At 41.2% G+C, this 26,057-nt stretch overlaps 1 protein-coding gene across 1 annotated transcript in view; it reads left to right on the top strand.

The window, feature by feature from the left end:
- LOC136864208 (uncharacterized) overlaps positions 1 to 26,057 on the top strand; it is a 644,576-nt gene that overhangs the window by 200,536 nt on the left and 417,983 nt on the right. Inside the window, exons 7-8 of the mRNA XM_067140905.2 lie at positions 870 to 877; positions 25,478 to 25,609. Of these exons, the coding sequence (XP_066997006.2) occupies positions 870 to 877; positions 25,478 to 25,609 (140 nt within the window). The remainder of the gene's footprint in view (positions 1 to 869; positions 878 to 25,477; positions 25,610 to 26,057) is intronic.

Genomic DNA, 26,057 nt, shown 5'->3' with positions numbered 1-26,057 from the left:
TGGTTTGGAAAAGTGAACAGATAAGAAGCGACACCCCTGCAAGAATCTTTAGCTTCCAGCTAGTTCTTCTGTCCTGCCTCGTGCATTTAGGACAGTTGAAAACCGTACGCCTTAATAAATGCTCCTCAAAAAACCTTTGTAGAAATACTAACTGCATCTATTTATAATAATAATCACAAACACCTCCTTTTCATGAGGATCAGTTGGTTGAATCGCTGTCCTTCTGAGTCCGAGTTCGCAGGTTCAAATCCCGACTTGGGTCGGTGGCCCTTAAAACGGTATTGAAATGGTACCAGCTTCGTGTCGTTGGTTTCTGGCACTTGAATAAAATTATACATACGAATATTAGCGTCACTAAACTGTAACTTCATACTACGGTACTATATTCTGTATCCAAGTCTTGCGAAGGAAAGTAATTAACAATTTGCTTTACGTCGCACCGACACAGATATGTCTTACGGCGACGGAGGGATAAGAAAGGCCTAGGAGTGGGAAGAAAGCGGCAATGGCCTTAATAATTAAGGTAAAGCCACGGCATTTGTTTGGTGTGAAAATGGGAAACCACGGGAAACCATTTTCAGGGCTGCCGACAGTGGGGTTCGAATACACTATCTCCCGGATGCAAGCTCACAGCTGCGTGGCCCTAACCGTGAGGGAAACTAATAGGACAAGGTAAGCCCCTAGCATATGTTGTGACATGTATATTTCTCTGCCAACTAACAAAATATCTATACCCATACGCCTTACATTCGATATTTATTTATTTATTTATTTATTTATTTATTTATTTATTTATTTATTTATTTATTTATTTATTTATTTATTTATTTATTTGTGCCTTCTGTAGAGTGGCGAATTTAGGGCTCCAGGCCCCCTCGTAGACTTTAGAACGTACTGACCAGAATCTTAACTAAAATACTGAGATAGTTAAATAGTTAAAACTACATAAATGAATAGAATTAAAATAAATTTAAATAAATTACTAACTAAATTAATATTAAAACTAATTAATATTAAAAACTCTTACAAATGGCTAATCCTCAGGCACGCACCCATTCGTACTTCAACCATTCAGTCAGCTTTCCTCAGCATGGTCTCGCCAGGTGACTTTAAATCGTGATATAAATAAAGCTAGTTTCTTTGACCTGAGCTGGCAGGGTATTCCATACTCTGGCGACAGTCACCACAAATGACCTATTCATTTTATTTGTGCGGTGCAGTGGAATAAAAAGAATGAATCTAGAACGTGTATTTAAGTTGTAAAATGATGATAAAAAAGATGAATTTAGAAGAAATATACAGTGGCTGACTTTTAGCTACCACTCTAAACACCATCGTTAAAGTGTGTAGCTGCCAACGTTTATCAGACATCATCCATGAGACAGCCTGATAGTATGGGGTGATATGAACATCGTACCCGATATTGTAAATAAATCGCAGGCAGGAATTCGCTGCTCGTTGAAGTTTAAGTGTTTCTTCTCTCGTCATGTCAAGTAAAACAACGTCACTATAATCAAGAATAGGGAGAATGAGTGTCCGTATTAGTTTGGTCTGTAGCTCAAGTGGAAATGTCCCTCTGCCGTTTAATAGGGTGAAGCACTCCAAAAATCTTTTTTGCGTATTTCTTTCGTGTGATCAGACCAATAAGCTGCTTCATTCATAATTACGCCGAGATTTTTAACCATTTTTCAGTAGGGAATAATGTTACCATTCGGTAGGATAGGCGGGATTGCAACATTGTTTGAGCAGCTCAGTAATTTTCGAGATCCAGTTATGATTGTCTGAGATTTTGTGAAGTTTAGTATAAGAGAGTTTCGTTGTGCTTTACACTGAATTGTCGGAGGTCATTGTTAATATCTTGCCTTGCAGTGTCGATATATTTGAAGATCGTCAGCATAGAGGTAATGTGTGTTATTTCCTGTTACAGATGGTATGCCATTGATACAAATACTGACATTAGTTGCCATGGAATACTGCCCTGTGGGGCAACACTAAGTTTCATTTTCCATTTAGAGGGCTTGTCGTTTACTGTTACACGCTGTTGACGGTTACTTAAATAAGAACTAAAAACCTTAAGCGCAGCCAGGTCGAAATTTAGCAGTTCCATTTTCTTTATCATAGTCGAAATTACTATAGTGTCAAAGGCGCTACTGAAGTCAAAAAGGATAAGTATAGTGAGCAGTCGGTTGTTCATAGCGCTGCTAATGTCTTCAGTAACCTTCAAAAGTGCTGTCGCGGTACAGTGACCCTTCTTAAATCCAGATTGCAAAGGGTCCAGAACAGCATTTTTATTTAGGTATCCTAGAACTTGCTCGTATACTAAACGTTCAAAGGCTTTAGAAAGCACAGGGAACATGGCCATAGGACGATAGTCAGAGGGTGATTGTGGGTCTAAACTCTTAGGTACCGGTATATTATTGGCTGTTTTCCAGACAGGAGGGAATGTTACATACATACATACATACATACATACATACATACATACATACATACATACATACATACATACATATCTTTATTGCCCACCCTAGTGTACACCATCGGCTTACAGGCAATAAAGACAGACAGAGCGAAACAAAGGAAAACAAGCAATAATAGCAACTACATCTCTCTTAAAACTACTTAACTACATTAACTACCTCTACATCTACTCAGTATCATCCCACACGTACGCGGATAGCCAGCACACATGCAGGACGATACCGCACTACTAACTACCCTAAGCCCAACCCCTGACTACCACCTAAAAATTATTTAAAAAAATTAATTAGACTGGTCGCTGCAACAGCCCTGGCATGGAACACACGCCCACCAACCCATCTACAGCAGCCACCAGCCTTGCCACGTGAGAACTGGTATCGTATCTCACCGACCCTCGCTGACAAACACTGTGTTCCTTTCCTTATCATGTGTTACAAGCCACCCTGGCTGAAACCAGACCCAACAGGTGGCCTGCAACACACTACCGCTATGTACGTCACACATACTCTTGTCCATTGTCAGCACACTACCTTCCCTATCCTTTTCCTTTCCGTGCAGACATGCTCAAGTCTAACTTCTTTGGAGTGGGGTCAAGTCCCCACCCCTCCCTCTTCCCTTGATACGTCACCCTCACCTCTCACGCACTACTCCCGCTCTCTACATCTCACCTTATAAAACTTAAGACTTAAACATCAGCTAACAACCATTTAACATCCCTCATCAACGCACCTAAAACAATTAACATTTTTTTACACAGACAAACTTTTTTCATTCGAAGTCCATTAGTTCACTCAGTCTTCTCCACCTACCGCACCACACTTCACATATCAAACCGTCTCACCTTATTAAGCTTCAGACTTAAACATCAACTAACAATCATTTAACATCCCTCATCATCGCACTTAAAACAATTTGACTTTTTTTAACATTTCACTTACACACAAATAAACAGTTTCCATCCCAAATCCATTAGTTCACTCCGTCTTCTCAGTCTACAACACCTCAATTACATCAAACTGTTAGACTTATCCCATTTCTTCCATCCTATTAAACTTAATACATAAACATCAAGAATCCCTCAGTTTTACACCCCTCATCAAGGCATCTACACTATTTAACTTTTTTTCGTATGACCTACTTTCATAATTTCCATACTGCCAACATTTTCTCCTTAACTACATTCCCACTTAATCTATCTCAATTCTATCACATATACCTTCTTTATACTCCCTCCTCACACAAATACACTTAAACAATCCATTTTTTTCACTCCTCATTTACACACCAACAGACAGTACTCCATTCCAAGACCATTAGTTCACTCAGTCAACTCGCTTTTTTTTGTTTTATTTATTTATTTTTTTACTTCCACCTAAGCTTTACACTACCCTCAAACCTACTCAACCTCCCCTTTTCTCAACGCTTACCTAATTTTCTCAGGCTTTCCCTTTGCCCCAGGCGGATCATCTTTCCACAGGGCAAGGTGCTCTCCCCCTTTCCCCTAACACTACAGCCCCCTCTTCTGATATCATGATTACCATGATACCCTTCCCGCATTTGCTCAGGGCGGATATCCATTCCTCTGAGCAAAATGCCTTCCCCCTTTCTCCCTCGGCACGAACCACATTATCTGCACAACCCCTGTTACTCCCTCAATTTCTTTATAAATATAGCTCTGGCCACATTTAAGAATTTCGCTATATTCGTTCCTTTCTCCCACTCTCTACATAACCAAGATGTTATCTTATAGCTTTCCCCTACCATATGTAGCTCCTTCTTACTTAGTAGTTTGATCTTTATCTCCGCCAAAGGTCGGCATTGATTAAAAATATGCAGGTCCTCCCACTTGTCTCCACATAACACACATCTATCCCTATTCTCACTACCTACCCATCCCCTATTCCTTGGAACACCCAATAGCCACCAATACAAACCTCTCTTATCCCTTCTACCCTCAAACTCCATTTTCGGGTTTATTACTTCCACCAATTTATTTAATACTGATAAAGAGACTCTCTCTCTACATTCCCCTATTAAGCTCTGTCTTTCAATATCTAGTAGTCTTCCCTTTATCCTTTCCCATGCCCATTTATTCCTACCATCCCCCCAGACTTCTCCATATACCCGCAATCCAATCTTTTGTAACCATTTTTTGCACTTATTCACCCAGTAACCTTCATTTGTCATACCTTTCTGAAAATTAAACGTTTCTTGTACTAACGCCCCACCCTTCCCTTCCTCCAATCTAATCCAGTACTTGAACACCCTCTTAGCTATTTCAACCTCTATCGATTCTTTACAGACTGATCTGGCCCCGGCATTGGCTGTACAATTCGGTAGGTCCATCATGATCTTGCTAAATTTCGCCACCACCTGGTTTAGCTCACTCCTGTCTTCCTCCATTCCCCATACTTCAACCCCAAATAGCATTTTGCCCATTACCAGTGATTTAAACACCGTTTTATGAATTTTGTATTTAACGTCTGGAAATTTCTTTTCCAATACCCCTACTACAGCAAGCGCTCCTCTTCCTTTAAGTTTTGCCTTCTTACACTGATTTTTCCAAGAAGCATTCTTACTAATTATTACACCTAGGTACTCAATTTTTCCCCCTGCTTTAATTTCTTCCTACTCCAGCCTCCAGACTTCCTTATTCTTTCTCTCACCCCTTTTCCTACACACCATTATCTGAGTCTTTCTTACATTTACTCTGAGAGACCATTTCCTAGTATATTCAACTACCTTGTCCAACCCTTTTTGCAACCCATTTGCCGTCAAAGCCAAAATCAATAGGTCATCCGCGAATAGCAACCCCGGAACCTCCATTTTCCCTACCCAAGGGCATTGCCATGCGTCTCCACCATGACCCTCTAAAATATTATTTATAAATAATATAAATAATATCGGGGATAGCTTACATCCCTGTCTCACCCCGCTTTTCGATTCAAAACACTTACTCAACGTTCCATCCTGCAATTTAATCATCACAAACACTTCCTCATAAATAGTATCAATTGCCACCCTCATTTTTTTCGACATTCCAACTTCCCCTAATCTCAAAAATAGCGCCTCCCTACTGACCGTATCAAAGGCTTTTTCTAAGTCAATCGCTGCTATAAATAATTTACGCCCTGCTATCCTCACATACTTTGTAATCAAAGTGTCCAGAATCCAAACATTATCAACTGTATTACATCCTTTCCTAAATCCATTTTGGAACTCAGATATCCTACCGTACTGTTCCGCCCAATTTGTTATCCTATTCGCCAAAATCCCTGTGTACACCTTTGACAGCGAGTCTAGGAGTGTAATTCCTCTATAGTTGTTTGGATCACTACTAGCTCCTTTATTTTTATAAATCGGGCATAATACCCCCTTCCTCCATTCTCTAGGAAATTTCCCCGTTTCCAGCAACCTATTAAAGAATTTCACAATCCCTCTCAACATCGGTTCATTTGCCCCTACCTCTTTCCATACACTATTGGAAATACCATTCACACCTCCTGCAGCCTTGGGTCTACCATTTGTTAATACTGTATTTACCTCCTGCCGTGTTATCTCCCCATCCAATAATGTAATGCCTACTTCCAGTTCCTTTCCAATTTGTGACTTGTCTATTTCTCTACCCAATTTCCTCTCCCCTTCTAAAAGCCTTTTAAAATGCCTAACCCACTCGTTTTCTCCTATGTTATCCCCCTTCCCCTCCGGTTTCGTTCTTCTGATCTTGTTTATTGACTCCCAAATCCTCTCAAATTTCTTCTCTCTACAATATATATTTATTTTTTCAGCTTCCGCCTCCTTCCATCCTCTTTTCTTCTCATTCAAAACCTCCTTATATTCCCTTCTCAATTTACAATATTCCTTCCTTTTTTCTTGCACACCCTCCTTCCTAAACTCCGCTAGGGCTCTCATTACAACCTCACGTTTTCTCTTACAGTCTTCATCAAACCATCCATTCATTTTATTCTTTTTTCCCTCTACCCTTCTCCTCACTTTCTTCCCCACCCTCCATACAGGGATTTCAATTAAATTTAGCACGTTATCCATATCATTCCCTTCTACCGCCCTTTCAATTCCTACCCTTAATATATCTCCCTCCTCTTTCAAATGCCGTCTTAATTTCTCTTTAGTATTATCATCCCATACATTCTTCTATCCTCCATTCCTATACCTCTCCTTACTTTCCTCCATCTTTCCCTTCTCATCAGCAACCAAAGTTCTCAATTTTATTTTGATAGGCATATGTTCTGTCAACCCACATTCTAACACCTCAAAAATTATTCTCCTTAACGCTATCTCTGAGCTTATTCCTATATCCACCACACTCCCTCCATTTGTTGTAATATACGTCAAATCTCCCACACTATTCCCCTTCATCCACCCATTTAAAATAAATAAATGTTCTATAGCACATAACTCTAATAACCTTTCTCCATAACTATTTACAACATTATCCTTACTCTTCCTTTGCAGTACCCCGTCTACTTTTACTTCTTTCCCGTATACCGGTACTCTATTGCTCACTCTCGCATTCCAATTCCCCAATAAAATCATCCCATCTTCTACATACATTCCTTTAATTGTGTTTATTTCTTCAATCAGTTCGTCAAAAAAATGTTTATTTGCATAAACTGAATCGCTCGGATGGTTATAAAGCAGTGCCAGACAAATTGCTTCCGCTGCCCCCTTCCCCATTTTACTCTCAACCACACTACCCCTTCTACCCTAGTCTGTATCGTCTCCACCCATTCAGCTATCTTATTTCTTATTAAAACTACTATACCCCCTGGGTTTCGGCCCCTCTTCCCTATTTTTTTCCTTAACACGTTAACTACTCTATAACCGTCCCATGTAATTTCAACCCCTTTCCCTAACCACGTCTCTACTAGAGCAATAATCTCAAAATCTTTCACTAAATCCACAATTTCCTTATTCCCTAACTTCCCCATCAACCCCTCAATATTCAGCATCCCTATCACCATATCTAGTTATTTATTTCCTCCCCCTCCCTCCCTATACTTCTGCATTTCACCACTTCCCCCCTTACTTCTCGTGATTCTTCCTTTTGGCTCCACCCCATCCCTCTCTTTCTTCTCACCCCCATCCTTCCCCTTTTCGGTGCCAGAGCCTTTTTTCCCACCCCATAGATCTTTTAAAGAATCTCGCCTTATTTAACGCCTGCTTTATCTCCAGGTTTATTTCTGCATTACTCCTATTCGGGGAGGTTGAGTCACTACCCTGACTCCTTTCCCTTCCCGTCACCTCTTCACTACCTGTATCCACTTCACTTCGGTCTAGTGTCCTACTTGTTGATTCACTCCTTCCTGGGCTGTTCTGACTCACCAAGGACTCTGCTGTCTTCGCTACCTGCCCGCTGACACCGCAGTCCCATCTTCTCTCTTCCTTCTCCGTACTGATGTCGCCCTGCTCTCGATTTCTGCAACTCATTTCCTCCTCACATTTTTCCATCCTCAGCAGTTCCTCCTGTGTCCACGATCGCGACCAATTTCTGCCTGAAGTTACCAGACACCTCCCCACTATCTTGACTCACAATCCCTGCGCTCTAGCACGCCACATATGCCGCTTATAGACATCCAACCGCATCCTGTCTTCTTTCTCTATCTCAGCCTTCAAATAAATGTTCGATCCTTTCAAATTTCCAGCATTCCTCAGTAGTATATCAGCCATCAGGGTTGATATTAATCTTAACTTCACTGGCCTATGTCCCTTGTTCCTTCCCACTCTATATATATCATCTATATCAACTTCAGAAAAGTTTATCTTTATTTTGTTCGAAACTATGTCCACCACTTTCAACACTAATTCCACTTTTGATTCTGTTCCTTCCTCAGGTACACCATACACAAACACATTTTTTCTTGCTGATTCGTTCCTCGCTAACCTCACTTCTCTCTTCATTGCTGTTAATTCCTCTTCCAGTACCACCACCTTCTTTTTCAAGCTCCCTACCTCATCTTCTATCTCCGCTAACTTGTCATTTACACCTCCAATTTCTTCTTTTATAAAACTTTTTAAGTCCTTCATCTCCTTCATTTGGGTTGCCTGGTGTTCCTGCATCATTTCCTTAATTTCTTCTCCTTTGCTTGCTTCCTTCACCATTCTCTTGATCTCTTCAAGCTCCTCCCGGCCGAACGGTCCCTGGTTTGGACCCGGGTTCTTTTCTATACCTCCTACCACCAGCAGCGTCGCAATAACCGTCGCACACAACATAATCTCCAACAGTCCTTTATAACCACTAATTTCTCTTCCTCTCTCAACTCCACCTTCCTTCCAACACTGCCTTGCACCATGCCATCTTCCAATTCTCAGCCTGTATTGCTGTAGCGTTATTCCCATATTGCGCACCTCAGCTCATTCACATGTCCGCACTTCCCGATGTCTTGCTCGTGACTGTGAGGAGGGAATGTTCCGTTTAGTAAACAGTAGTTCAGTATATGCGTCAGTATAGACAGGACAGCACCCATAGTGTTATGTATAAAAGTAATAGGAATAGCATCTAAACCTGTAGTCTTTGATTTAATCGAGTGCAAAGCCTTTACCTGATTTTCTGTGACACTGTGAAATGTGAATTGTGGATTGGCTGGAGAGGAGGGCGGTGAGTCGGTGCAGTTAATTGGGGTAGGTCGAATATTTATTCTACTAAAGTAATCGTTCAGTTCGTCAAGTGGAATGTCAGGAGTTGTCTGTCTCTGTTGATGTTTTCCTATTTCCAGAGCTCTAAGTTAGTTCCATGCGCGATTAGAATTTAAGTTGTTAGCAAAATTAAGGAAATATATACATTTTTTTATTTCTGATTAACTGATTTGTGCGATTTTTTAAGATGTGGTAAGATTCGAAGTCTGTGTCATCTAGGGTTTGTTTATAATGTCGAAATAACGAGTCAAGTGGGCCATCATTCTCTTAGCTTCATCATCTATCCATGGACAAGAAGGGCGAGAAACCTGTATTCGACGTGTGTGTGTGTTTGTCTGTGTAGATTTCTAAGCCGCATTATTTGTATAAAATATCACTTCTTTATTGCTTATCACATGACCATTATTATAATAACATTACCGTATTTATTCTAAACCAGAATATTGCATCTTTACTCAAACAACTCTTTATTCTTGCATTCATTTCACTTGTACTCCGAATATATGAAATGCTGCAGTTATGTTGTATGGGAGTAACAGAGGTAGCCGGGGGTAGGGGGTTGTCGTCCAAGGAGTCCAAACACACCAGGGGTTTTAACGAATGTACTTTCATTAAGCATTTTCACATAATGTATATTAATATTGGCTTCCGGAGTCCGACTCATTGGCTGAATGATTAGTGTTGAGGCCTATAATTCAGAGGGTCCCGGGCCCGATTCCCGGCCATATCGGGGATTTTAATCGCGTCTGATTAATTCTTTTGGCTCTGGGACTGGGTGTTTGTTCCAACACTTTCCTCTTCATGTTCAGACACATACTACACTACCAACCACCAAAGAAAGACACAACAGTGATTACATCCCTCCGTATAGGGTTGGTGTCGGGAAGGACATCCAGCCGTAAAACAGGGCCAAATCCACATGTGCGACACAGTTCGCACCCGCTACCCCACAAATGTGGAAATGTGGTGGAAGAAGAAGAAGAAGAAGAAGATTACTATTAGCTTCCGGAATCCGCACGAATCCGCCACTCTTACTTGCATTCAAGACACTCATTTCCTTTTTAGGTATTCTACACCACCTATATTCTGGAAGTTTGGACATCTATCAAAATAAAATTCTGGATGATTGCCCCCCCCCCCCACCCAAACTGAAATCCTGGCTACACTACTGTGCCATAAGACCTATCTGTGCCGGTGCGACTTAAAGAAAGTTTTAAGAAGTAAATTGTATTTTGCTGTGATGTCCTTTTACGGATCTCAACTAGTTCATACTGTGGCGAAGTTGGTTAACAAATGACGACAGGTCTGAGTCGGGTTTTGTATGTTGTTCTATGAAGAAATCTCCAGGCAGCCTTGTGGGTGTTCCATATACCGTTTACGCTACAGAGGATTTAGAGTCTTCTCTAACAGTGCACTCATAATAGGATAGCTGCTAGAATTTCAGTCCATATTACTGTAGAATGGGTTTGGATTGTTCCCTGTAGAGTACGATGGAATTGTACAAACTGTCCGGTACTCTGAGGGTGGTAACTAGTAGTTCGTGAAAGTTCACATCCACAAATTTTTGTCAGTGTTTGGAAGAGATGTGACTGGAATTGTCACGTGCGTATGCACGAAAGCAAGCGGTAATATTGAAGGCATACGACCTATGTTAGTGTTTGCTTATAACACTCACTTTCGGATCTTATCTTACATTTACCATAATTTTAAAATCTAGGTGTATTAGTAATGAACAGGGAGGGTTAGAACAGTAAGCATAAAATCTGCTGTGCTCTGAACTGAAAAGAACATCCGCATGTTCTTGAGATAGGACCTGTTGTGCTAGCCTCTTAGTTGACCTGGTGTTAGTTTTCGGTGATTAGAACCAGTGTGCTAAATCAGAAAGAAATGGCGGGGGGGGGGGTTGGAGAAGGAACATAGCACTTAATTACTAGTGTTGACTTCAGGCAATAACAGGCAGAGGAGGGGGTATAAAATTCCCCTGTAAGTTAATTACTCCCTCCCCCAGAAAAATGTACATTTTAAATATTTTTGTTTGAATTTTGTAATAACTAGAATGATAAACATTAGAAAGTTATTCCAGTCAGCTGAGGAGTTTGAGAGTCTGTTCCTTTCTTAAGAAAGGCCAGACCGCGCGCGATATGTCCTGATTTATTGTTTTAATAGTGGAACCTTCCTCTGCTGACTGAAGGAATTTGTCACCTTGTACACTCCTGAAGTGATTATGTCCTATCGGAAATACACCCTCCTCAAGAAGTACAGGAGTGGTGTAAGCTCGAGCTACTTAGAGCAATGACAAGAGAGGAAAGCTTGAAATTTTAGTGGGGGAGAACCTTTGAGATAAAATCGTCGGTGCGGGGGAAATCCTTCTCTCACCTCACCCCCGCGATTTCGCACCCTGTTTAGAATACTGCATTTTTATTACAACCCGTCTACTTTATAGATTTGAACACTATCACTACTACTGATCTGCATTTAGGGCAGTCGCCCAGGTGGCAGATTCTGAACATCTCCGTTGGTAAGTTATTCCAATCCCTAACTCCCCTTCCTACAGAAGAATATTTGCTCTAATGTGTCCTCTTGAATTCCAACTTTATCGTCATATTGTGATCTTTCCTACTTTTGAAGACAACACTCAAACTTATTCGTCTGCTAATGTCATTGCACGCCATTACTCCACTGACAGCTCGGAACATGCCACTTAGTCGAGCAGCTCGACTCCTTTCTCGCAAGTCTTCCCATCCCAAACTTTGCAACGTTTTAGTAACGTTATACTTTTGTCGGAAATCACCAAGAACAAATCGAGCTGCTTTTTTTTTGAATTTTTTCTAGTTCTTGAATCAAGTGCTCCTCGTGAGGGTGGCATACACTGGATACGTAGTCAAGTTGAGGTCTTACCAGAGACTTATATGCCCTCTCCTTTACATCCTTACTACAACCCTTAAATACCCTCATAACCATGTGTGGAGATCTGTACCCTTTATTTACAATCCCATTTATGTGATTATCCCAATGATGATATTTCCTTATCGTAACACCTAGGTACTTACAATGATCCCCAAAAGGAACTTTCACACCATCAACGCAGTATTTATTTATTTATTTGGTAATACGAAGGTACACAGGCTAAGCCCAATTACGTTCCTTCATGACATATAGACTTTAAAGTGTAAATACATCAAACAAAAATAATAACAATAGTAACAATAATAGAAAGAAGTACAGAAGAAAACGAATAAGCAGAACACATTTTAAAATTATTACTATTCTACAAATGAAAACATAATAATATAGGCTATAGATCAGCCATAGAAAATTACTAAACAAGTTCAAAAAAAACACAAATAAAAACTGTAAAACTGTGAGGACGTTTCCTATTTATGACACTCACAACCTGGCATTTCACCCCATTTTTCGTCATAACATTGCCGACTGTCCATCTGACAACATTATCGAGGTCATTTTGCTGTTTCTCACTATCTTGTAACTTATTTGTTACTCTATACAGAATAACATTATCTGCAGAAAGCCTTATATCTGATTCCACTTCTTTACTTATGCACATATCATTTATATGTTTATATAAGAAAACATAAAGTTCCAATAATATTGCCTTGAGGAATTCCCCTCTTAATTATTACAGGGTCACTCTTTTGTCTACTCCAATTGCACTCATTTTTGCCAGTATTCTCACATGTTCTACCCTATCAAATGCTTTAGATAGTTCTATCGCAGTACACTCCATTTGACCTCCTGAATCCGAGATATCTGCTATATCTTGCAGGAATCCTACAAGTTGAGCTCCAGTGGAATACATTCTCCCAAACCCGAACTGCCTTCTATAGAACCAGTTATTAATATTGCAAACATGTCTAATGTAACTAGAAAGAACGCTTTCCCAAAGCTTACATGCAATGAATGTTAAACGGACTGGCGTGTAATTTTCAGCTTTATGTCTATCACTCTTTATTTTATGCACAGCGGCTACTATAGTAACTCTTCAGTCGGTATAGTTCCTTCATGCAAACAATAATCAAATAAATACTTCAGATATGGTACTCTATCCAAACCCATTGTATTTAGTATATCCTCAGAAATATTATCAGTTCCAGCTTCTTTTCTAGTTTTCAACTTTTATATTTTACTGTAAATGTTGTTGTTATCATAGGTAAATGTAATACTTCTTTAGTATTAGTCACCTCCTCTATGTGGACATTATCCTTGTAACCAACAATCTTTACATACCGTACTGCTGACTGAATACTTCTGTCTTTTGATGATCCTCGCATACACACTCCCCTTGTTCATTCATGATTCCTGGAATGTTCTGCTTGGAACCTGTTTCTGCCTTAAAGTACGTATACATACTCTTCCACTTTTCACTAAAATTTGAGTGACCGCCCATTACTCTTGCCATCATGTTGTCCTTAGCTGACTTTTTTGCTAGATTCAATTTCCTCGTAGGTTCCTTCAATTTCTCCTTACTTCAGCAACCATTTCTAACTCTATTTCTTTCCATCCTGCACCTCCTTCTTTGTCTCTTTACTTCTCTGTTATAATATAGTGGATCTTTACCATTCCTTACCACATTTAACGGTACAAACCTGTTTTCACATTCCTCAACAATTGCTTTAAACATATCCCAAAGTCTGTGTCTTCGTACCCGGGTTCAGTGACCTCTCGGTGAGGTTAAGATGCGGACAACGTCATAACCTTGCGTATGAGAGCAAGCCTAACCTCAGGGGCTCCATTGGAGGGGCCTAATTGGTCAGGGAATGACCTGGGGTGCTTTTGACCCCTAGGTGAAGTAATGATGTCATACCCATATGTACGAACGCAATGCTACGGTTACGGTTTTTCACCGATTATATTTACTTTTTTTAACTCCTTCATGCCCGTTTTATCAATCATATGGTACTGTCTAATAGTGCAATTTGTGGGACGTTCCTTTATATTACGTTTATCTTAACTACGACAGAAAAAAGAGCTTTGCGATCACTAATGCCATCCGTTACTTCGGCTTCCTTATAAAGCTCATCTGGTTTTACCAGCTGAGCCTCCAGAATATTCTTCCCTTTAGTTGGTTCTGTCGCTTACTGCATCAGCTGTCCTTCCCATATTAAATTATTTACCATTAGTAGAAGGGCAAAGTATGTTCTAAAACAATGGGGCTTAGCCAGCATTTTCCCATGAGGTCATTGAACCCTCGTAGTGTATTTTGGGGGGTATTGACCCCTGGTAGTGTACCAATGGGTCTTCGTACCCGGGTTCAGTGACCTCTCGGTGAGGTTAAGATGCGGACAACGTCATAACCTTGCGTATGAGAGCAAGCCTAACCTCAGGGGCTCCATTGGAGGGGCCTAATTGGTCAGGGAATGACCTGGGGTGCTTTTGACCCCTAGGTGAAGTAATGATGTCATACCCATATGTACGAACGCAATGCTAACCTCACTGTCCAACGTGGAGTGTTTTTGACCGCTAGGTGAGGTTATGACGTCATACCCTTGCGTACGAGGGCAATGCTAACCTCACGGGCCACTTTGGAGGAGCCGAATTGGACGAGGCCCCATGGATGAGCCGAATCGGAGGGCCCCCACTGAGGAGCCGAGTCGAAAACTTCACGGACCCGTCTGGAGGAGCCGAATCGATCGGGCGCCCATGGAGAAGCCGCAAATCGGTCAGGTGACCTGCCGATGAGGTTAAGTCGTCATTATGACGTGTTAACCTAACCCTCCGCACAAACGCTAACCTAACCTCACACCCAGGCTCACTATCAGCTCACCTTGGAGTAGTCCAATTGGTTAGGTGACTGGTTATTGGGGTTATGACGCCATGATGCCGTGTTAACTAACCTCGCTACGAGGAACGCTTACCTAAACTCAGACAGGCTATTTACGAGTTCTCCTTATAGGAGCCGAACTAGTGAGGTGACTTGTAGGTGTAGTTAACCCGTGTGTTAATCTAACCTTGGTCACGAACGGTAACCTAACCTCACACATGCTCTTTGTCGTCTTCCCTGGAGGAGAGACGTAGCTGTGACGTAATACGCGCGGACTGCTGGCTAATGGTGTATGACGTAATAACCTAACGAGTGTCCATTCCTTTTCCCGCTTCTCTACAGTGTCGCGTTTGCGGTGAGATGAATCTGCCGAGATAGATTTTATAACCGGATGCCTTTCCTGACGTCAACCTCGTCAGGGAAGATAAGATGAAATGAATGGCGTGATATATGATAGTAGGAAAGAAGAGGGTAGAACCCGGTAGTGTCACATAGCCTTCTCCTGTCGAATAGTATCGAGAGGTCTGCTCAAGGCTTTACCTGTCCACCCGACGGACAAATCACCATCAACAGCGTTATATGCCTTCACTCCATATGAGAACCGCGGAGAGGATCCCACTGTCGGCAGCCCTGGGTAATTTAATCGAGGCTTTTTGGGAGGCATATCAGCGCACACTCGTGGCGTCTTCCTGAGTTACTGTAAACAAATACTCCATTAGAGACATATCAGTGCGCTCTTATGACGACTTTCGTGAGTTACTGTAAACAAATGAGTATCGGATCCCGCTATAGACATATCAAAGCGCCCTCGCGGCGAGTTTCGTGAGTTACTGTAAGCATATGACTATTAGATCCCGCTAGAGACATAACAGGGTGGTGAATACCTAGTGCCCACGTGCGCATGTACATCAGCTTGAGGTACACTGATGGCGAGTTCGCAAGTTACTGTAAAACGGATTACTCACGCACTCTGTTAGCCGTAGGATAAAGTAGGTTTGCTGGGGTGGCGCTATCTATCTAAAGAAATGACAAGCAGTTCTCCATCCTTCGGACAGTTGTCGCATGCATGTATGGATGACTGATGTCATAGGCGCTAATTTTAAACTTTTGTATGTATTACACTTTCATCAAAAAAATGGCGACGACTAAGAAATCATATGCCGGGCTGAGTGGCTCAGAGGGTTGAGGCGCTGGCCTTCTAACCCCAACTTGGCAGGTTCGATCCTGGCTCAGTCCGGTGGTATTTGAAGGTGCTCAAATACGACAGCCCCGTGTCGGTAGATTTACTGGCACGTTAAAGAACTCCTGCGGGACTAAATTCCGGCACCTCGGCGTCTCCGAAGACCTTAAAAAGTAGTTAGTGGGACGTAAAGCAAATAGCATTATTAAGAAATCATATGATAGGAGGAGGAGGAGAAGGAGGCAAAGGGAATGCAATAAGTAGAACATCTTAAATTTAATGAAATATTTATTGTTTAATAATTTACTTTCCTACCGTTTATACTACAGTATTTGTTATGCTGCCGACAAGGTTGCTGTACTCCTTAACGTCTTACTGCGAAGAGGTAGCATGCTTCCAAAATTGTAATGACCCATGCAACATGCAAATTAAGCAAAACATTTATTTATGAAATTAAGTTTTCCAAATATACTCAGCATGTTCTGCTTCACAAATAATTTGATACAGATCTTACCTTGATGTCATCCATGTGTTTAGTGCCTTTCAGAATCATTATCAGGTTCTGTAGAAAAGGGGAACATTTCATGCGTACACTGTCTACAGTTTCTAATCATCAGATTAGGTCCATCCCAATCGATGTAATTTTTACCTCGATGCTTGTAATGTCGTCGACAGCGTCTGCATGAAGCTATATCGATTGACATCTTACTGTGAAGGGGTAGGATGTCCCAAAGTGCATCTTTTTTTGCTATTTGCTTTACGTCGCACCGACACAGATATGTCTTACGGCGACGTTGGGATAGGAAAGGTCTAGGAATTGGAAGGAAGCGGCCGTGGCCTTAATTAAGGTACAGCCCCGGCATTTGCCTGGTGTGAAAATGGGAAACCACGGAAAACCATCTTCAGGGCTGCCGACAGTGGGGCTCGAACCCACTATCTCCCGATTACTGGAAACTGGCCGCACTTAAGCGACTGCAGCTATCGAGCTCGGTCCAAAGTGCATCTACGAAAGATAAATTCCTGGTGGTAAACACTGAATCAGATGTTTCGGCATCTGATATAAGGTTCTATTATAGAACTTCCTTTTTTTTTGCTAGGGGCTTTACGTCGCACCGACACAGATGGGTCTTATGGCGACGATGGGAGAGGAAAGGCTTAGGAGTTGGAAGGAAGCGGCCGTGGCCTTAATTAAGGTACAGCCCCAGCATTTGCCTGGTGTGAAAATGGGAAACCACGGAAAACCATTTTCAGGGCGGCCGATAGTGGGATTCGAACCTACTATCTCCCGGATGCAAGCTCACAGCCGCGCGCCTCTACGCGCACGGCCAACTCGCCCGGTATAGAACTTCCTAATAGCCTCACTTACTTGATTGAAGTAAATAGGATGTAGGGTATTAGTTTCGCTGGTAAGCAAACAAGATTCACAATCACAGTTTTGTTTGTTATCAATACGATTGTCTGTAACCGTGTAGTATTTTTCTTCTTTCCGTTCCATAGTGATTTTCTCTGCTGAGTTTCAACAGTTATTTAGCATGCTTCTTGTTTGGTCCTTTTATCAGTTCCTTTGCAAGCCTGCATCCGGGAGTACTTTTCCAGTTCTCCATTTCTTCCTTTTGTAAACATTTTCCTGTGTAGTGTCGGGCTTGTCCATAGGAAATCCCGCATACAGTTTCTGAGCCTACAAAATGTGTTTCTGCCCCTTTCCTGGCCAGTATATCTGCCTTTTCATTTCCTTCTATACCGGCATGCTCTCCATTCATTTGTTAGTGCTCCTTCATACAAACGGTAATCAAGTAAGTATTTTCGATATGGCAATACAGTCGAACCTCGATATCTCTCGATTTCTCTATCACTCGAAATTCGGTAACACGAATTTCTCGATTTCTCGAAGCAAACGTTTCCTCCCTTGAAACAAAAAATACTCTTAACTCGAATTTTGTACAACATTGACTGTGCAGTACAGCATTTGTAGTTTGTGAGAAACAGTTAACAAGTAAAGAAAGGTTTAGAGTGATGCTGGGAGCTAATATGACGGGAAAATCGGCGAAGCCTCGCTGTTTCTTGGGTGCGAATTCATTACCGGTCATGTACGAAAGCAACCGCGGTAGTCGTGGATGACAAGCTCCATTTACGAATCTTGGCTGCGTGGTTTCGAACCTACATATAGAGCCAGTCGAATATAAAAGACAGTGTTTCTCACAGCAATAAATGTTGTTGAATAGTACGTGGAAGGAAAGAAGATTAACAGTAAAAAGAAGAAGAGACTAACGGATTTTTTCCAAAAGTCTTAATGGAGGTATGTTTCTTGTTTCAGTGCTGTACGTACTGTATTCTATCTTCTAAAAAGTTCTTATAAAAGGGTCGTAATTAAAGCGATGCTGTAAAATATGAGTTTTTTAGTATATTTTTAAATACTGTAATAAGTACTGTATTCACTGTAAGTCCTTAGATACAAATGATTCAATTATGCGCTATATATGCCCAAAAACGGTATTCTCTATTTCTCTGAATTTCGATAACTCGAAATAAATTTTAGTTCCCGAGGTGATTCGAGATATCGAGGTTCCACTGTATATCCCAACCAATTGCATTTAATATATCCCCAGAAATCTTATCAATCCCCGCTCCTTTTCTAGCTTTCAACTTTTGTATCTTTTTATCTTTGTATCTCTAAAATTCCTATTGCTGGCAGTTATGTTTGCCATTATGTAATCCCAAGCCTACGTTTTGCTGAATTAATTTCCTAGTAAGCTTCTTCAATCTCTCTTTAACGACGCAACCATTCGTAACTCTAGTTCGTTTTAATCTGCACCTCCTTCATAATATCTTAATTTCCCTGTTATAATACAACGGGTCCTTACCATTCCGTACCATCTATAAACGTGCATACCTGTTTTCACACTCCTCAACAATTATTGCTTGTCACCCATCACAGGCTATTTGCATTTTTATTTACCGTTTTCTGTTGATCATAATTGGATTCTAAAAATGTCCACATGCCTCTCTTATGAACCATATGGCATTGCCTAATTGTCCTACATTTACAACATTCCTTTCTATCACATTTGCCGAGCGAGTTGGCCGTACGGTTAGTGGCGTGCAGCTGTTTTATTCGGGAGATAGCGGCTTCGGATCCCACCGTCGGCAGCCCTGAAGATGGTTTTCTGGGGTTTCCCATTTTTGCACCAGGCAAACGCTGGGGTTGTACCTTAACTAAGGCCACAGTCGATACCTTCCCAATCCTAGCCATTTCCCATCCTTCCGTCGCCGAAAACCTTCGATGTGTTAGTGCGACGTTAAACAGGTAGCAAAAAAAATCTATCATAATTATGTTAGCTTCATGATCACTTATTCCATCTGTCACTTCAGTTTCTCTATAGAGCTCATCTGGTCTTATCAGCACCACGTCTAGGATACTTTTCCCTCTAGTTGGTTCCGTCATTTTCTGATTTAGCTGACCTTCCCATATTAACGTATTCACCATTTGTTGATCATGCTTTCTGTCGTTCGCATTCCATTTTTGGTCAACATTTGGTAAATTGAAGCCACCCATTAAAATAGGGTTCCCAAAAACATCAAGTTGTGTATTGTGTTTAGAGATAATTCCTACACCTAAAATGTTATGTTTCTCATCCTTAACCTTTTCGTAGCTTACAGATTCTTCTTTTACCGGTATGAATACTTCCTCTCCTATCGTTCCTAACCTGTCTGGGCGGATGACCTAGATGTTAGGCCTCTTTAAACAACAAGCATCAGCAACAAACAAGCCTAACCTGTCTCTACGATAGACATTCTAGTTCCGTGAGAAACATTTCGTATCCATAATATCACTTCTCGGTCGTGATTCAATACTTATTACAATATCTGGTATGTAAAATAGCTATTGAATTACTTAATTCCATCCTGTTTGTTCAACCCACATATTTCGTCCTCTTGCACCCGTGCATGCTTGTATCGGTCTTGGAATACTTTTTACCGGCCTGTCAAGGTATTGTTGACCCAGGTTGTTTCTCCCTTCAATTCTGATCCTGAGCAAGTCTTGCGGAATAAGTGGTCTAAAGAAACGTCCAAAACCAATTAATCGATCTCAGAAATGTTCACTTGGGCTCATGTCTGGGCAACGATTACGCCACTTCAGTCGGCCGATATCGACATTGCGGAGAAAAACATTAACGATGCCTGCATAATTGACACGTGAAGATGATTTTTCTTCTAAATGTCCCTTATACAGTTTCGCGGTTAGCTGGATTATACTGTTCCGATACCAAGGACCTCCACGTAGGCCTGAGTGACCAGGAGAGGTGTACGGTTACGTCATTTAATGTCATTCCTTATCATCACTGAAACTCTACTTTCCTGTGCTCGCTGCACATTTAATAAAACTGGCCCAGAAAATATTTACAATGGGACTAACGTGGGATTGACCCTCGTTAATGGACATCACAAAAGATGCTGGAAGTGACCTCATCTGAAGTAATGAAAAAAGAAAATCACCTCAGGATCTAAAAGTCCTGACTTTACTTCACTCAGAAACCACCGGCAGAACTCAACACGCGAAGGTTCGTCTGGACGCTTTAACGCATACACAACAGTAAATTTGTAAGAATGCATATGCAGGTCCTTTTTGATCATGTTCCGACACGACGGTGTCTTAATTCCCTTTACCTATTAAGTGGCTGTTTGGTTTGGTCACGTCGCTAACAGTTTGCATTCGGGAGATAGTGAGTTCTAACCTCACTATCGGCAACCCTGAAGATGGTTTTCCGTGGTTTCCCATTTTAGATTTAGATTTAGATTTATTATTTTTCTTTAGATCTACAGTAATAATACCCATTTGATCCGTTATAAAGAAAAATAACAATGTCCAGCCTAAGCCAAATTACATACTACTAACTTGGTGGACCCTACACAGGCGGAATACCGGACAACCATGCAAGGTTCCACCCCTAGCTAAATCTGTTAAGCTGCCTCTAACATGGACGGATGACCGGCTCACATGCTAGGGCACCCCCTATCTCTAAATTAAGCCTATAACTAATTACAACATTAAATCTATACTAATCTATCTTAAGCTGCCTCTAACATGGACGGATGTCCAGCTCACATGCTAGGGCACCCCCTACGTCTAAATTAAGCCTATGACTAATTACAACATTAAATCTATACTAGTTCTAAATCTATACTAATCTATCCTAAGCTGCCTCTAACATGGACGGATGACCAGCTCACATGCTAGGGCACCCCCTACATCTGAATTAAGCCTATAACTAATTTCAACATTAAATCTATACTAATTCTATCCTAGTACCTCTTATCATTAACTAATAAATCAAAACCAATACTGTCTCAATACACATAAATACACCTTCACTTGAATAAATACCCTCTAAACTTCGCTATCTTTCCTAATATCCATAAATACACCTTCACTTGAAAAAATACCCTCTAAACTTCGCTATCTCTTTTAATTTCCATCCATCGAACTCAACAATCATTCACTTCATTTCCATGCCACATTCATTACATATCTACCTCTTATCATAAAGACACCTTTACTAGAATAAATACCCACTAAACTTCGCTATCTTTCTTATCATCCATTCGCCACCATGCCCCTGCTGAACATACACACAAACCTATGCACATTCCATTCCTCCTACATTTCCTCTACTTGTCTCTCTCAGGGTTGCTGATTCCATGCTTCAGCGGTATTATGAATGTCACAGACCCCATACACGCTAACCTTAGCACATTCCATTCCTACTACATTTCCTCTACTTGACTCCCTCGTGGTTGCTGATTCCATACTTCCGTTGTACATTCTGCTAATACGTATTCTACTCATGTTGCAACTTTGTCACTGCACTACCTATCTATTCCTGCTCATCTTATTCAACCATGCTTAATCTAATTAAATAATCATCTAAAACCAACTTTGCTTGCCGATTTACCATTAACTAATAAATCACTTACCAATACCATTTAAACTTCGCTACCTCTCTTAACATTCATCCATCATCGTCATACTTAACACTTCAATTCCAGTCCTCATTCACTTTAGAATTATAATACACATTAAGACATCTTTACTTGAATAAATACCATCTAGACTTCGCTACCCCTCTTCTCATCCATCCATCGAATTCAACAATCTATCCATCTTATATCTCAAGTCTCATTACTTGAATAAGTACCATACAATTACATTACACTTAAAAACACCTTATCACCTCGCTACCTCTCTTATCATTCATCCATCATACCATACATATGCAGATACCATCACTTCTTTACTTTAAACATTACAATGCCCTTCGAACTCAACAATCCATCCATCTTATATCTCAAGACACCATTATATGAATAAGTGCCATACAATTACAGTACACTTAAAAACACCTTATCACCTCGCTACCTCTCTTATCATTCATCCATCATATATCTATTATCATCACCTTTCATATTTAACACTTCAATTCCAGTAGATACCATCCAACCTCCTTTATATCTCCAAACTCGTAACAATTACACTACACATATAGACATCATTACTTGAGTAAGTACCATCTAAACTTCGCTACCTCTCTTATCCTCCATCCATCTAAACTCTGATCCAACTTCTAAACATCAATACATATCTACCTCTTATCCTTCTTCACTTGAATAAATACCCTCTAAGCTTCACTACCTCTCTTATCATCCATCCATCGCACTCCACAATGATTCTCTTCAATTCCATACCACATATCCTTACATATATACCTCTTATCATTAACTAATAAATCACTCACCAATACGATCTCCGTCATGTCATCACTTGAATAAATACCATACACTTGGTCTATCCATCTTCTACCTAAAGACACCATCACTTCAATTACAATTATACTACACATACAGGCACCATTACTTGAGTAAATACACACATACAAACACCACCATAACTACGCTTCTGTCCTCCATCATAGGCAAACTATGTTACTTACTACTGTTACTTGACTTTTTACTTCTCGTAATTATTCCTTCCATTTTTCCTTTTTTGTCCCATAGGTCCTTCAAACTCAAGCTTCTCCCTTTGATCACGGCACTTCTTACTTCTGCTTCCTCCCTCAAACCATTATTCTCGCTCCGATTCTGTCCGCTTGTCTTCCCCTGTGGTTCTTTTTCTTCCCTCGCGCAGACTTCCGACACTAATTCGTCCATTAAATTCCTGACTACTTCCATCCTTCTTGCATTTACTTTTTCTTCAGCTCTTTTCATGATCTCTTCCCAGGAACCCCATCTACTCAGTGTTCCTTCATTTACAGTATGTACATCAGCCCTGGTAGTTTCTTCTTGCCTCGAACTGTCAGCCCTGCTAGTTTCTTCTTGCCTCACACTCTCATCCATTAATTTCAGTTTCGATATTGTCCACTTTCGGGTCCAATTCCTGTCGCTCACCACGAGTATCTGACCACTAATATACGCTTTCAATCCCTGAATTTTTGCTTTCACAAGATGTTTCTTAAGAATTTTAAAATGTCTACTCTCTTCTCTTCCGAAATCTCTCTTAATTCCAATGTTCTCACACTGTAGATTACCAGCGTTCCTTATCACTATGTCTGCCATCAATGAAGATAGCAGTGACACTTTTTGGGCCTGTGCCCTCCCACCTTGCCAACTCTCTCCACATTGTCTATATCTACCTCACTGAAATTTATTTTCATTTTTTTTTGTATAACATCTACCACTTTGTAAATAATGTCCACTTTAGATTCTGCTTTGTCTTCCTCCACCCCATAAATAAATATGGATTTCTTCTTGCGCTCCTGTCTGCAGAATTCGATTTCTTTCTTCAGGTTTACAATCTCTTCATCCATATTTTTTATTTTCTCTCTTAGTGACACCAGTTCTTTCTCGCTGCCTTCTATCATCGCCTTCGTATTCTTCATATAATCCTGGATCCACTGTCTCGTCTTTTCTTGCTCCTGGCCTTGTTCTTGAAGCATTTTCTTTAATTGTTCAAACGGACATACCTCCTGTATTACTTCTCTTACTACTTTCCTCATAACCTCTACGTCTACCCAATTCATCGTATCTATCTCCTTGCCGACCGCTTGACCTTACCGCTTCCTCACTCTTAATCCACTCCACTCAGCAGGCGCACGCCACACGACACGTCCGTCCTCCTCACTGGCTTAAGCTAGACTGCGGTTTCCCATTTTAATACCAGAAAACTGCTGGGACTGTACCTTACTTAAGCCCACGGCTGCTTCCTCCAGACTCCTAGCCTTTTCCTATCCCATCGTCGCCATAAGACCTATCTGTGTCAGAGCGACGTAAAACAAATGCTCTCTCTCTCTCTTAATTCCCACTTGCACAGATAAACGGCGTTGGTATTTCGTCGGACTTCGCTGCAGGCTTTCCTTCACTCAAGCAATGTTTTCTGGTGTTCGAACTCTTTTCGGATAGTTGCGGTTTTTAATCGCTACAGAGTCCGTTTCGCGCCATTATGCCACTAAGTTTATCATTGCAGACTTTGCTGAAGGTTTTGCCAAAACACTTCCAGTCTTAAGCTCTTGCGCAAACAGTTCCGCACAGGTTTTCGACGAATCGCGTTTCGTATAACACTCGGCAATGAACACTCGCTATTTTATCGTGAGCACCATTTTGTGTTGCATTCAACTGGTCACTAAACACGCCTGGTCCTCTCACTCACTCACACGTAATGACACAGCGACGTACTCGGGACAGAGCATGCGGGAGATGCGCACGCGCAGACATGTAACAGCAACAGATTGATGCATCGAAATCACGATTTACGGCATTTCCTGTGATGGGTAGTTCTCCTTTTCATTAAGAAGGATCAATTCCGCCTTAGTCTTCTAAAAAATTTCCGGACCAGTTTTGTTTTGCCCAGTCTCTATTTTGAGACGACGCAATCGGAAGTAGCAGACAGCTGCAGAGAGGTTGCAGTGGTAGCCAGTAGATGAACGGTCCGAGAGAAGTCCTCGACAATGTGTATATGCGTGTAATTATAGTATGTCTGAATCACAAGACATTAATTCACTCTTGTTCGTCTGGCGAGTTCCCTCGTTGATAAGCCTTCCCAAGATGCTATGACTATGCAGATACGATCTAAAGCCGACGCTGACCTTCCTCAACAGGGAGACCTCTCGTACCTTTGTTCTATTTTCGAGAAGGAGGGCTGCGTGTGTGTTTGTTTACTTTTACCGTCAGTTTAGTGGACCTCTCTACAGGCATAAAAGATGATGTATTCCTTCTCGTGTTAATGTCTTTGACTTCTGTACTTTCTTCTTCAATCACCATGCGTATAAAGACATAATCTTTGTGTGTTGATCACAATGTGAATGCAGCAACTCTCGTTTTCTCTTTCAGACCAGTACAATCCAGTCAAATCCGAACCAATTACCGCAATGAGTTCTCTCACTCACTTGAACCATGGGTGGGGAAGGCAAGCGGTGGGCAACAGCAGCAGCAACAGCAGCAGCAGAGCGAACCAGTGCCTTCTGGAGGTAATGTATTGCAACGAATCCTTTCCAGTATCTGCCTTGAAGAAGTGGGGGTGCTTGAATAAAGTGTTAAATCTACGGACAGGGATCACTTGCATGTAGAAACTATTAAATACTATTCGATCCTGCAACCTTAAATACAGGACATGAGCGTCTAACTGACTGAATTTTGTTTCGTATATGTCACTTTGATTATGTCCGGCTCTATGGCTAAATGGTTAGGGTGCTGGCGTTTGGTCACAGGGGCCTCACGTTCGATTCCCGGCAGCTTCGGAGATTTTAAATATAATTGGTTAATTCTTCTGGCACGGGGACTTGGATTTATGTGCCGTCTTCATCATCATTCCATTCTCATCACGACGCGCAGGTTGCCTACGGAAATCAAATCAAAAGACCTGCACCAGGCCTCTCCGGAGGCCACACGCTATTATTACTCTGATTATGGTAATTT

Source organism: Anabrus simplex, chromosome 2, assembly GCF_040414725.1.
Source record: "Anabrus simplex isolate iqAnaSimp1 chromosome 2, ASM4041472v1, whole genome shotgun sequence".
NCBI lineage: Eukaryota > Metazoa > Arthropoda > Insecta > Orthoptera > Tettigoniidae > Anabrus > Anabrus simplex.
Note: the sequence above shows the minus strand (reverse complement) of the source record. Positions and strands in the feature narration are given on the sequence as shown.